Genomic DNA, 13,444 nt, shown 5'->3' on the forward strand with positions numbered 1-13,444 from the left:
GCACCTGGGTGGCTCAGTGGGTTAAGCCTCTGCCTTCGGCTCAGCTCATGATCTCAGGGTCCTGGGATTGAGCCCTGCATCGGGCTCTCTGCTCAGCAGGGAGACTGCTTCCCCCTCTCTCTCTTTGCCTGCCTCTCTGTCTACTTGTGATCTCTCTCTGTGTGTCAAATAAATAAATAAAAACCTTAAAAAAAACCACAACTAACCGAATGAGAAAATGAAGGTTGAGGGACTTACACAGAGTCAGGTAGTGGTGAGGGAGAGCCAGCACTGTTCCTCTTGCTCACTGGGCTCTCCATAGTCTTGGAACCATCTCTGTGAATGAACTGAGAATAGATGGAGGCTGATATTTGGCAGTTTGTGTCTAGTATGTGCAAGGGCTGTAGCCTAACTACTCCTGTTGATAAACTGAAGTTCTTAGTGAATAAACACACCTTAAATAAACTGGAGGCTCTAGTGTTGAGCCGATTGGCAACAGCACGGCCAGATCATTTTCCTAAGAGCCAAGAAAAAGCATTGTCCAAGCTACTGATTTCAAACTGTTTTGTATCATGGAGTCAGGATATGAGATCCTCTCTGGCCTGATAACCTAACCATTCATATCCAGGGGGGTTAACTAGGGAAATTCAAAGAAGGAAGAGAAATTTCCTCTGCTCATCATTCACATTATCCCTCTTTCTCCCAATTTGCACTGAAAAAGGAGGAGGAGGAACTGAAGGAGGTGAAGGAAGAAAAAGGGAGGAAGAGGAGGAAACAATCCAGTTCCTAGTTTCCTGCCCAAATAATGTTCTTTTTCTTTACTGGTTAAAAAAAGGGAGATGTTTAGGTAGATTTCTGATTTTGAAGAGTCCTAAGCAATCCCAAATCCCAAACTTGAAAGACATCAGAAGGAGTAGGAGCATTTGTAGTGGCGGACCTGCTTTGAGCCCCTGCTCTTCCCCTATGGCCATGTAATCTCTGTTTCCGTGTGGTATGCCACATTCCCAGCTTGATCCCTGGCACCCCAAAGCGCATCTCCAGTAAATGACGGTCATTTTTCTCTTTCTAAACAAAAGTAATATCAAAAGGATTTCAGTGTGAGAGTGAGGCTGAGAGTTAAGGCAGATAACAGAACTAAAAGTGAGACCGAATTTGGAAGTGAAGTCAAAAAGCTGAAAGCAGGCCTTTGGCCAAAACAATTTACCAAAAACTTGGTCGTGTAAAACAAGAGAATTCTCTTGCAGCCAGAAGTTCAACATCAGTTTCACTGGACAGAAATCAAGGTGCTGGCAGGGCTCCCTCCAGATGCTCTAGGGAGAATCCACTTTGTACCTCTTCCGGCTTCCAGGGGCTGCTGGCATTCCTTCTCTTGTAGCCACATCACTCCCTGGACTCTCTGTCTCTTTGGTCCCATTGCCACCACCTCCTTTGTGTATACCACAACCCCTCTGCCTCTGTCTTAGGAGAACACTGGGCTTAGGGTTCATCCAAATGATTGAGGATAATCCCCTCATTCAAGATTCCTTTTTTTTTTTTTAAGATTTTATTTATTTATTTGACAGACAGAGATCACAAGTAGGCAGAGAGACAGGCAGAGAGAGAGGGGGAAGCAGGCTCCCTGCCAAGCAGAGAGCCCGATGTGGGGCTCAATCCCAGGACCCTGGGATCATGACCTGAGCCAAAGGCAGAGGCTTTAACCCGCTGAGCCACCCAGGCGCCCCTCAAGATCCTTTCTTAATCACATCTACAAAGACCTCTTTTCCTTATAAGTTAAGACTTACAAGTTCATAATCATAATCATTGGTGGCTATTATTCAGCCTACTACGAGAAGTTTGCTCCAATTTAAATTTTGTTGTTGTTGTTGTTGTTGTTAAAGATTTTATTTATTTATTTGAGAGAGAGAGAAACAGAGATAGCGAGAGAGAGCACAAACTGGGAGGGGAAAGGAGAAGCAGACTCCCCGCCGAGCAGGGAGCCTGACTAGGGGCTTAATCCCCAGACCTCAGGATCATGACCTGAGCCAAAGGCAAACACTTAACAGACTGAGTCACCCAGGCACCCCCAAGCTTGCTCCAATTTAACCAGCATCCCCAAATGAGGTAACTCCCTCATCTGTTTATTTTTTTCATTTAATCGGGTTGTTTTAATTATAAAAACAATTGATGTTCAGTGTAGACATTTGGGAAAGACAAAAAGTTAAAGAAAAACAAAAAGGAAAGGAAAAGAAATTAGATTAAAAAATCGCGCGTAATCCTTTCACCCAGGAATAGTCAGCCCCTCACCAAGGAGCATTTTTTCTAGGCTGGGTCTTGTGCCCAACAAAAAGGAAGAGCAGGAAAAGGAAGATAACGGTAGATAGGAGAGAACAAGTGATTTGGAGGGCAATGGAATATGCTGGCAATTCTCATAACGGACATGTACAGGACAGCCTAATTTAAAATAAATGTAGAACTACAAAATGAAGAAATGATGTCAGCTGGGGCAGGAGACGCCTGAATGCAGATTGGCAGACGTGACACCGATCTTCAGAGGGGGGAAGTTTAGCTTTGGCCCCTCACTTGAAAACCCCTGAATGTGTCCATTACCACTTCATTCACTCCCAGAGGTCAGAGCCTGGCCTGCTAATCTGCCCTGTCATAGGCTTTTCTTGAGTCCTTATCAGCCTTCCTCAGTGGGTCAATGTTATGAAGACCAAGGGAGTCTGGCAGAGTTCCTGCTCCTCCCAGGCTGATATCAAAGGGCAGCAGGAGCTGTGACAGAAGGCAAATATTCAGACCAGAGCCAGACGAGGCACTGAAACAACAAGAGGAAAAGCAAGAGCATCAGGTAAAAAAAAAATAATAATTTTTTAAAAAATCTCATCCATCTCATCTTAGGGGTAATTCTTGTTTGAGAACACAAAGGGCTTAGTAAAAGAGTAACTAACTTGTAAACTGGCAAAAGACAGCGAGTGAGTAATTTGGGAAAGTGTAGAAAGGATGTTCGCATGAAACTAGAATCTGGAAAACTTTGTATCTATCATAGTCATTATCGGCACCCAAGCAACATCCATGAGACTTGGCAGTCCAGAGAGTATAGGTCTGCTAGTTCAAAAGCAATTAGATTTCTTCTGTGGGACCCAAACAGTGGAAATTATAGGAAGACAAATTACAACTGAAAAATCAGGAAGTAATTTCTTTTTTTTTTTTTAAGATTTTATTTATTTATTTGACAGACAGAGATCACAAGTAGGCAGAGAGGCAAGCTGAGAGAGTGGGGGAGGCAGGCTCCCTGCTGAGCAGAGAGCCCGATTCGGGGCTCGATCCCAGGACCCTGAGATCATGACCTGAGCCGAAGGCAGAGGCTTTAACCCACTGAGCCACCCAGGCGCCCCATAGGAAGCCATTTCTAACACAATTGTCAGAAAATAGAAGGGTCTAATCTGAGAAGTAGTGAGTTACTGGTTGCTGGAGGTGTTCAAGCAGTTGTTGGAAAGCAATTTGTTGGGAGTTGGGGATATCATAGAGAGGACTTAAGAATCAGACAAAAGGGAGGCCCTGGCTGGCTCAGTCGAAGGAGTATGTGACTCTTTATCTCAGGTCATAAATTCAAGCCCCATGTTGTGTATAGAAATTACTTAAATAATTTTTCTTAATCAGATAAATGGTTAGGCTGGAAGATCTTTAAAGTTCCTCCATTACTTCTGTGATTCCATTATGTGAACACAATGTTATCAGAAATTTCTCTATGAGCCATTCTTTGTACATTTACCTCCAGAATATGCTCCTGGATGAAAAAAAACAATTCATCAGGTTGATTCTGGTTTGCCTGAAGGAAGTGAGAAGAGCAAACTAATGGCAAAGGAGGATAGCCATCCTGCAGGATGCCTGTTTTTTCCCCCTTTGTGGGTATAAACAACACCCACATGGCCTCTGCTTGGCGAAGATCACACAGAAGAAATGGCTTTCTTCTCCTAGAGGAAGAATTTTCATCTGGGTTAGTAAATATTTTTTTTTTTTTTGCCATTAACAAAAGCTCAGGGTGTTGTTTCTGAAACATTAGCTGCAGAGCCCTGATTTCAGTTTGGGTGGCTCTTCTCTGGTCTGTGAAGTGAAAAGGACATTGACTTAAGGACTGTGTCCCAAAGGCTCTGGCCTCTTCCAAGCCTCAGATGTTCCCACGACACAGGGCAGAACTATTGAGGAGGGAAAGAATACTCCTGCTCCTACCTCACACTCTGTATGGAGAGATGTATTGAAGAAATGTATTTTTAGAAGAAGCTTTGAGGAGCTACACTTATTTCTGCCTTTGGTATCAATAGACATTCTTTCAGGAGTAGAATTTTTTAAATGTATAAAATAGGGCATAAAGAATACCAAGTTTTATATCTGTCTGTTTGGTTTTTTTTTTTTTAAGATTTATTTATTTATTTATTTATTTGACAGAGAGAGAGAGAGAGATCACAAGTAGGCAGAGAGGCAGGCAGAGAGAGAGAAAGGGAAGCAGGCTCCCGGCCGAGCAAGGAGCCCAATGTGGGACTCGATCCCAGGACCCTGAGATCATGACCTGAGCCGAAGGCAGCGGCTTAACCCACTGAGCCACCAAGGCGCCCCCATATATTTGTTTTTATAGCAAGACCTTCTACATCACATATGCCCCTAGACTATTCTCCTTTAGTTCTCTATTGCCTTCCTTCCTTTCTCCTTTGAATTATAAATAGGAGCATCTTCTAATTTTAATCTCTGTTTCTGCGTATTTTCCAACAACTTTCTTTGGCTTCTGTGCCAAGCCAAGCCCTTTAGATCTGGGCTCACTGTTGATTCTTTCTGATTCTAAATGAAAAACAACTAAAAACGTCAGCAATGTAATTTTTCTTTGATGGCAAAATATTAAGCATTCATCTTCATCTATGCCCGTTCATGCTGGAAAGGCTCGGGGTCTTGGCAAAGTTGTTAGAGACCAGTAATATCTAAGATTATTTCTAATATTAAAATGGATCTCCAAAAATTTATGACTTTGAAGAAAATATTGTAATTGCTGGCATTCTTGTTAATGTAGAAACAATGTTTCTGTCCAGGTTAGTTACTGGAATCTCCTTCTGTTAACTGTTTGGAGCGCTGAGGGGCCAGTGGGATGGCCAGCTTCCAGACCGACATGGAAATGCTCTATCCCGAGACAGTTGTACACGTGGGCAGAGTGACTTTTGGAGAAGAGAACAGGAAGAAGATGACCAATGGCTATCTGAAAAGAACTGAGAATAAGAAAATCATCCAGGCCACGTGTGCCCTGTTAAATTCTGGAGGAGGTATGATCAAAGCGGAGATTGATGATAAAACCTACAGTTACCAATGCCACGGGCTGGGACAGGATCTGGAAACTTCTTTCCAAAAGCTCCTTCCTTCCGGTTCACAGAAATACCTTGACTATATGCAACAGGGGCACAATCTCCTGATTTTTGTGAAGTCCTGGAGCCCAGATGTTTTCAGTCTCCCCCTCCGGATTTGCAGCTTGTGCTCCAATCTCTACCAGAGAGCTGTGACCTCCACAGTCAACCTGAATGCGGTCAGTTCCCTGGAGCTCCTCAGAGAGAAGCAGTCTAGAGCCCAAAGAGGGAGATCAGGGGTGAAGGAGCTCAGTTCTCAGAAAGTTCCCAACAGAGACATTCAGGAAGAAGAAGACATAAGGACGTCTGCCTCAGAGTTGTTTCAAAAGGACAAACTCACATATAAGGAGAAACTCAATTTTACTGAGTCAACCCATGTGGAGTTTAAAAGGTTCACCACCAAAAAGATCATTCCCCGGATTAAAGAAATGCTGCCTCATTATGTTTCTGCATTTGCCAACACCCTCGGGGGATACCTCATTTTTGGGGTAGATGATAAGAGCAAAGAAGTATTTGGATGTAAGAAAGAAAAAGTGAACCCTGACTTACTAAAAAAAGAAATAGAGAACTGTGTAGAAAAGTTGCCAACGTTCCACTTCTGCTGTGAGAAGCCACAAGTGCATTTCACTATCAAAATCTTGAATGTGTACCAGAAAGACGTCCTGTACGGCTACGTCTGTGCGATTCAAATAGAGCCCTTCTGCTGTGTTGTATTCTCAGAGACCCCGGATTGCTGGATCATGAAGGATAATTCTGTCACAAGGCTGACGGCAGAGCACTGGGTGGCCATGATGCTGGGTGTTCAGTCAGGTAAAACAGAAGGGAAGTTGCAATCCCGTCCGCAGGGAGGAGCCCCTTCTGTGTCTCCTGTGGCTGTTCCATCAGGTGTTTTAGTTGAAGCATAGAAAGCTATTTTGCTTGCAAATATTCTCCCATTACAGGGTTTAAAAAAAAATACATTTTCAGTTCCAGGGTCCCTGGCTGGCTCAGTCGGTGGAGCATGCAACCCTTGATCTCCAAGGAGTGAGTTTGAGCCCCATGTTGGGTATAGAGATTACTTTAAAATAAAATCTTAGAGAAATATATTTTTCAAGTTCCAAAGACTCAGAATATGAACCTTTGAGGTCAAGAAATGCTTGGATGTTAGTCCACTTTGGGAAAGTTATCTCATCAGCCATGAATTAGTGAAAGTTCTCTTTTATGCACGGTAACTGCCTATTAAACATGCACTGACAAAATGTGTCACTCTAAAGATGGTATTTGAGAGAAACGCTGTTTAAGGATGACTCCACTAATTCTTTCCAGGGAAGCTTGTTGACAAACTTGAATGGTTCCTGTAACATTAGGAACTAACACCTTATCCAGCGGGCTTGGGACACCACCAAGTGGGGAGGGAAACCATGCAAAAAGGAGATGCTAGGCAGATCTGGTGGTGGGGGAGGTCGACTTCCAGTGCTTTCACTTCCTTTTCAGTTTGGCTGGGAAACAGCCCTGGTGATTTCTAATCAATCTGTAAAGGACCTACTGGCTGAAAAAAGCTTATCAGTTTGCCTTCACGGTCAATATGTTTCCAATTTGATAAAAGAAGCTGGGATCAAGACTTGAGTGATTTTGCTGGACCATCCTCTGGTCCCAAATTTGAGTTTACTTTTCTCATATACACACACACCCCAAACTAGAGATCCTGCCACCTTCTGTTCCATCTAAACCTTGAATGGGGGGCTTAAACACATTATAACAATATAAAAAAAATATTGTGCTTAACTTTTCCTGATCCTCCCCACTCCCTGCCTTTCCTCTTAGGGTTGAAGCAGAATCAGAATATTAGAGTTAGAAGAAAATGTAGGGGTTACCAGCTCACTTTGGCACAGGAGAGAGGACAAATGACTTGCCCAAGATGAGTCACACAGTGACTTTGAAGATGGGTGACACCGCTGGAGTCCCCAGGCTGCCTTTCCCAATATATGTGAACTGTTTGAGGCATAGAAGGTGTGAGAGGGGCTCAGGCACGATGCACAGCAGATGTCAACAGCAGTACGAGAAATAGAAAGCGGTTTCTGGGGCACCTAGGTGGAGTCGGTTAAGCATCTGACCTGATTGCGGCTCAGGTCAAGATCTCAGCATCATGAGACTGAGTGAGCCTCAGTGCTGGTGTGAAGCCTGCTTAAGATTCTCTCTTTCTTCCCCATTTAACCACCCTCCCTCTCTCCCCCTCTTTAAAAAAAAAAAAAAAGGAAAGAAAAGCGTTTTCTTTTTGATCTGAAACAACTTCCCATTATTTGTTTAGCAACTGCCAGTTTGACCACTGACTCCAGCTTTCCCCTGTGCACCCCAGTTCCAACAGCACTGGGAAGTCCATCATCTCCCATGAAAGTCCTAGAATTTAAGAGACCTCTACAACAACGTCTGTTTCCAGGTATTCCTTCTTCATTTCTGCTGAAAGGACTGTTTTCTAAAATTGAGTTGGGGGGCGCCTGATTGGCTCTGTCAGTTGAGTGTGTGACTGGATCTCTGGATTGTATTTGAGTCCTACGATGGGCATAGAGTTGACTAAAGAAAAAAAAAAAGAAAAAATTAATTTGGGAGGAATTGGTAGTAATTAGTCCAAGGCTTTCTCCTTAGAGGAGGTCAAATGTAGGATTCAGCAGATGTAATGGTCCTGAAACAATAAACATGATGACCCTTGATTCTTAGTTGTTGTATCCACACTACATTTTGGGGTGCTTTAGGGTTTCCAGTCACATATGGTTTTGTGTTCCAAATTTGAGAGAATTTAGTCTAAATTCCTTAAGTCTATACCACAGGAGAACTGCCCCCTGGCTTTCCAATAAGAAGATGGTGAGCCATGGGGTCACCTGGACACATCCTAAAGCAGGGCTTCTCAGTCTGGAGACTATTGACATTCGGGCTGGATAATCCCTTTTGAGAGGGGCTGCCCCATGAACTGTTGGATGTTTAGCAGCATTCCTGCCCTCTACCCACTATAGATGCCTGTAGCCCTGCTGTAGTCATGACAAAAAATATTCTAGATGTTGCCAGAGGTCCCCTAGGGGGCAAAATTGCCACAGGTTAACAATCAATGTCCTGAAGGCAAGTTCTTACTTCCCTGAAGCATCAGGTACACACACACACACACACACACACACAGAGAGAGAGAGAGAGAGAGAAACCTGTAGCAGGAGGGAATACCTTCCTAGCAATAGCGGGCCACTTCCGGTTGAGGAGGGAATGCCAGCAGACTTTTCTGTGAGGACTCCTCCTGCACCTTCCCCTGCACGAGCTGCCAGAAATAGGAACTTTAGAGTCCTAGCCTGTGAAGAGAGGAGGTGCTTTCTTTTAAAAAAAAATATGAATTAATTTTTAATTTTAATTCCGGTATAGTTAACATACAATGTTATATTAGTTTCAGGTGTACAATACAGTGATTCAGCATTTCCATTTACTACCTGGTGCTCATCAAGATAAGTGTCCTCTTAATCCCCTTCACTAATTTATCCACCCTCCCCAGCCCGCCTCCTCTCTGATAACCATCTGATTGTTCTCTGTAGTTAACAGTCTATTTGGGGGGTTGTGTCCTTTTTCCCCTTTGTTCATTTGTTTTGTTTCTTAAATTCTGCATATGAGTGAAATCATATGGTATTTGTCTTTCTCGGACTTATCTCCCTAGAGATAAGTCTCTAGATCCTTCCGTGTCATTGCAAATGGCAAGGTTTCATTCTTTTTATGGCTGGATAATGTATTATATACCACATCCTGTTTATCCATTCATCTATTGATGGACACTTGGCTGTTTCCATAATCTGGCTATTGTAAGTAATGCTGCAATAAACATAGGGGTGCCCATATCCCTTCCTACTAGCGTTTTCATATTCTTCAGATAAGTACCCAGTTTTGTGATTACTGGATCTTTCTAGATAGGTCTCCCAAGGCAAGGGAACAAAAGCAAAACCAAATTATTGGGACTACATCAAAATAAAGAGGGGGTGCTTTCTTTGCACCCAAGGAAACCCATAGTTCCATGGCTAGATTCATTTCTTCCTCTGATGTTGCAGGAATACTTACAATATGCTTTTGTAAATCTTAATTAGTAACTTCTATTTCTTGCATTTTCAGTGACATGGGAAGAGATACAATTTAAACCAGAATCCCTCTGTAAGAAGCTCTTCTCAGATCATAAAGGACTCAAGGAATTAATGAAGACACAGATATATCCTTGTTCTCAAGGGATTGTGGTATTTTCTAGAAGCTGGGCTAGTGATGTTGGCTTAAGGAAGGAGCAGGATGTCCTGTGTGATGCTCTCCTAATAGCAGTGAACAGTTCACTGATACTCTATACGATCTTAATAAACCCTGGTTGGAATGGAGGGCTTGAGTATGCCCGAAATACTGCTCATCAGTTAAAGCAGAAACTGGGAACTGTCGGTGGTTACACAGGGAAAGTGTGTGTTATCCCGAGGCTGCTGTACCTGTCCAGCACACAGCATGGCCCTGATGAAATCCCCGTGCACTATCCCACATCCTACAGGCTTGCCACCAAGGATGACATGGAAGACTTGTTGCAAGCCCTTATCGTAGTCTCACTGTGTTCTAGATCCCTTCTGAGTGACCAGCTGGGCTGTGAATTTTTCAGCTTGCTCATAGAGGAGCAGTGTGAGTCGCTTTCAGAAAGCCTTCAGGAGACACGAGAATTGTTCATCCACTGCTTTCCAGGAACCAGGAAGACAGCCCTGGCCATAAAGATCATGGAGAAAATTAAGGATTTGTTCCAGTGCAAAGCTAAAGAGATCCTTTATGTTTGCGAAAGTGACTCCTTAAAGGATTATGTGACGTAAGGGTTCCACTAACTCTTGGTTAAAATAAACACTTTAAGTCAGTCTTTTCCCCAGGATCACCGAAGTTTAATTTGTGCTTTTAGATGTATATTAAATTTGGTTGTATCTTGCTTCCTCTAATATACTGAAACATACCATCAAGGAAAATTGAGCTAAGGAAACACAGTAGCAGTTCCAGAGAGGCATAGCCCTGCAGACTTGTAACCCTACTTGACAGGTAACAGAACTAAGAACCTCCTGACATTTTCCTTACCAAAATCTCGAGAGGCTTTGGTTTTGTACTATAAGTAAGTGGGGGGAAATAAGACTTGCTTTAAAGGAATTTGTACTAGCTCATATCTCTTTTGCACATAAAATTCTGTCTCTAGGGACCTGTTCTCCAGCTCTAAAAAGGACAGAAATTTAAGTTATCGTAGTAACAGGCATAAATTACTTTTGAGATTTCCTCTGCATGTAATAGGCTTGTCTTCAGAGGTTGCCAAGCTGCAGAAAGAGACTAGCAATAGAAATAAAAATCTACCTGGGTTCATTTCAAAAAGTTTCCCATGCAGATTTAGTTAGATAGCCTCAAAGAGTAAGGTTTGCAATTATATATTATTCTGTCTGTCAGATCACTTTTAAGTAGAGAGGGTTTTGTTGTGTTCAAGCTACCCCAGAATCAGAGAGTCAGACTCTAGGTGAGAACTAGCCTCTCATTCCAGTCTGCCTAGCATTCTCTTGCTTTATATGCCTGAAACCTTATTTTCTCTTGCATCCTTACAGCCAACAAACCACCTGCCATGCTGTGACCCGGAAGACCTTCTTACAGGGGGAGTTCCTAAAGATTAAACACATAGTGATGGATGAGACTGAGAATTTCTGCAGCAAATATGGAGACTGGTACCTGAAGGCCAGGAGCATCACCCACCCCAAGGTGAGGGGAGCTGGAAGTGAAAACCTTCATCGTGGGATTCTCTGGATTTTTGTGGACCCTTTCCAAGTTCATCATGTGGATATTAATGGCCTTCCCCCTCCATCCGCTCAGTTTCCTCGAAAAACAATCACCAACGGGATCCACTGTGCTCTCGAAATAGCAATGGTCATGAAGGAAGAAATGAAGAGAATCAAAGCCAATCCGCCCTCCGGTATGTCCCCAGACACACTATCATTGTTCAGGGAAGCTGCCTATGAGGAAGCAGCACATGCCCAGGCCCTGCCTGGGGTGTGTGAGACAGAGGCGAACCTGACTATGGAACAGATTGTGAAGCGGGTGGCAGAAAGGTGTCACGACCTGTTCCAGGGTGGCTATCGGCCCAAAGACATTGCGATTCTGTGCAGGAAAAGGGAGGACAGAGGACGCTATGAGCCTGCACTGCTGAAAGCAATGGAATTATTTGAAACCCGTGGAGCAACCAAGGTTGTGTTCAGCCAGGCCTCCGGGGTTGGGGGCAGTCACATCATTTTAGACACTATTCAGCAGTTTTCAGGCCTGGAGAGGAATATTGTATTTGGGCTTAGTCCAGAATGCGCCCTGTCAGAAGAAGCTCATAAGCTCTGCTTTGCTTCACGAGCCATTAAACACCTCTACCTGCTCTATGAAAAGAGGCCGCTTTCTGAAAGTTATTCTCACAATACAGGCAGCCAGAAAGAGCAGAGTCCCTTCTCCCAGGCAGGTGGCAGCAAATCCTTCTCACGTATTATCAGTGAGGAAATTGAGGCACAGTAAATATGGCATGGAGCCACAAAAATGTCTCTAGGGATTGACCCTTCCCCTCTATGTGCTGTCATTGTCTTCTTCCCCGTCCACATCACCTCCTGCCTGTACAGTCATAGTGGACTGTTGATTGGTCCCTTGCCTCTGGTTTTCCTAGTCCGGTCCATCTTTCAGGGACCAGAGGTTGTCCTAAATAGAGAACAGAGTGTGTGACATCCCCTGCCAATGTATCTGCAGTGAGTCCCTGAAGTCTTTAAGCCAAACCAATTTCCAGGTCTTTCTATGCTGTACCCTGACTTACTCTCCTAATGTAGCCTTTGTTCTATGTCTTCTCCCAATATGTCTAAGGTACCCCAGTCTCGCTGGCCTATGTTGGGAGTGGGAGGTAGGATGCCCTCCAGGCTACTAACTTTGACTCGGTCTCTCAAGGGCAGCACCTTGGTCAGACCTCCTACTGGCTATGGGTCTCAAGCTTTATGGGCCCAGAACTTGATTTCCTCTTTTTGTTAACTAGGGATTAGTCTCTTGGGAGTGGTTTTATGCTAATCAAACTCACAAAAAACCAGTGCACAGATGAAAATCTCACTCTGTCAATTCACAATGAGGACTGTAGTAATATGTGGACCAGATACTTTAGCTTTTCAGTCTATTCAATAGTAACATAGGAGGCCAAATTATATAAGCATAGCTTTGCAGCAATGGTAATCTCATTCAAATGTATGAAGACTCCAAGCATTGTCAGACTATTGCAATCATCTCTAAAATAGGAATATTTGGGGGGCAACTGGGTGGCTCAGTGGGTTAAGCCTCTGCCTTCAGCTCAGGTCATGATGCCAGGTTCCTGGGATCGAGTCCTCCTTCGGGCTTTCTGCTCAGCAGGGAGCCTGCTTCCTCCTCCTCTCTCTGCCTGCCTCTCTGCCTACTTGTGATCTCTCTCTGTTAAATAAATAAATAGAATCTTAAAAATAAATAAATAAAATAGGGATATTTCCACCACAAGGATTAGACAGGTCCAGTTTACAAAATAAAGCAAATTTAGAATGCTGAGGGTGGCTAGGTAGTCCATATCCTCTGCCTCCGATGAAATTTCTCTTCTCTCCTAGTTTCTAAAGTTTCCAGGTTGACCACCAGCCTTCCCCCTCCCTCCTCCCAACACACACACATACTTTGCTCCCATTCATTCTCCACAGGTAGATAACATTCACCTTGGCTCAACACTGCTTGTACTCTGCGGCTGGCCTGGGAAGTATTCTGTCTCTAAGAGGTCTTTGCACATCCTCAAGCTCTTCTGCTATGACTTGGTGTTAATGTTAATCTAACTCTGAGTTTCCACGGAGCCTGGAGGGCAACTCTACTGCCTCTACCTCCCATACACATTCCTGGCTCCTGGCTGCGTTCTCTTCTCAGCCTTCAAACCCTCGTCTGCCCCTCTACCTGCTGAAATCCTTGCTTGTCAGTCAAGTCCTTGTTCAAATGCCCAACTCCTCAAGGAAATTTTCACCATCCTCCTACCTTAAATTTGGTCTCTCCTTTTGTGGCCATTCTGTGGCTTAAAAGACTTTTAATGATAATGCCAA

The 13,444-nt window shown here is 43.7% G+C and overlaps 1 protein-coding gene across 2 annotated transcripts; it reads left to right on the forward strand.

The window, feature by feature from the left end:
- Positions 1-2,453: 2,453 nt before the first annotated feature.
- SLFN14 lies at positions 2,454-12,718 on the forward strand. 2 transcript variants are annotated; one of them, XM_013053598.2, is made up of 7 exons: positions 2,454-2,806; positions 3,737-3,955; positions 5,037-6,152; positions 7,630-7,758; positions 9,456-10,170; positions 10,937-11,087; positions 11,199-12,718. In XM_013053598.2, exons 3-7 carry the CDS (start codon positions 5,093-5,095, stop codon positions 11,877-11,879), a joined length of 2,736 nt encoding a protein of 911 aa, XP_012909052.1. In that variant the 5' UTR covers positions 2,454-2,806; positions 3,737-3,955; positions 5,037-5,092; the 3' UTR covers positions 11,880-12,718. The 2 variants fall into 2 exon arrangements, with proteins under 2 accessions (XP_012909052.1, XP_004747178.1); XM_004747121.3 differs by having other exon boundaries at positions 2,456-2,806; positions 10,937-12,718.
- Positions 12,719-13,444: the final 726 nt, after the last annotated feature.

This window comes from Mustela putorius, unplaced genomic scaffold, assembly GCF_011764305.1.
Source record: "Mustela putorius furo isolate JIRA1106 unplaced genomic scaffold, ASM1176430v1.1 tig00003962_pilon_pilon_pilon, whole genome shotgun sequence".
NCBI lineage: Eukaryota > Metazoa > Chordata > Mammalia > Carnivora > Mustelidae > Mustela > Mustela putorius.

What these genes read in the sequence shown, in the direction of transcription:
- SLFN14 (XM_004747121.3), top strand. Translation starts at nt 5,093, where the DNA reads ATGGCCAGCTTCCAGACCGACATGGAAATGCTCTATCCCGAGACAGTT. An exon ending in ACAACAACGTCTGTTTCCAG is followed by an intron (nt 7,759 to 9,455) that starts GTATTCCTTCTT and finishes TTGCATTTTCAG; the next exon opens with TGACATGGGAAGAGATACAA. An exon ending in TCCTTAAAGGATTATGTGAC is followed by an intron (nt 10,171 to 10,936) that starts GTAAGGGTTCCA and finishes GCATCCTTACAG; the next exon opens with CCAACAAACCACCTGCCATG.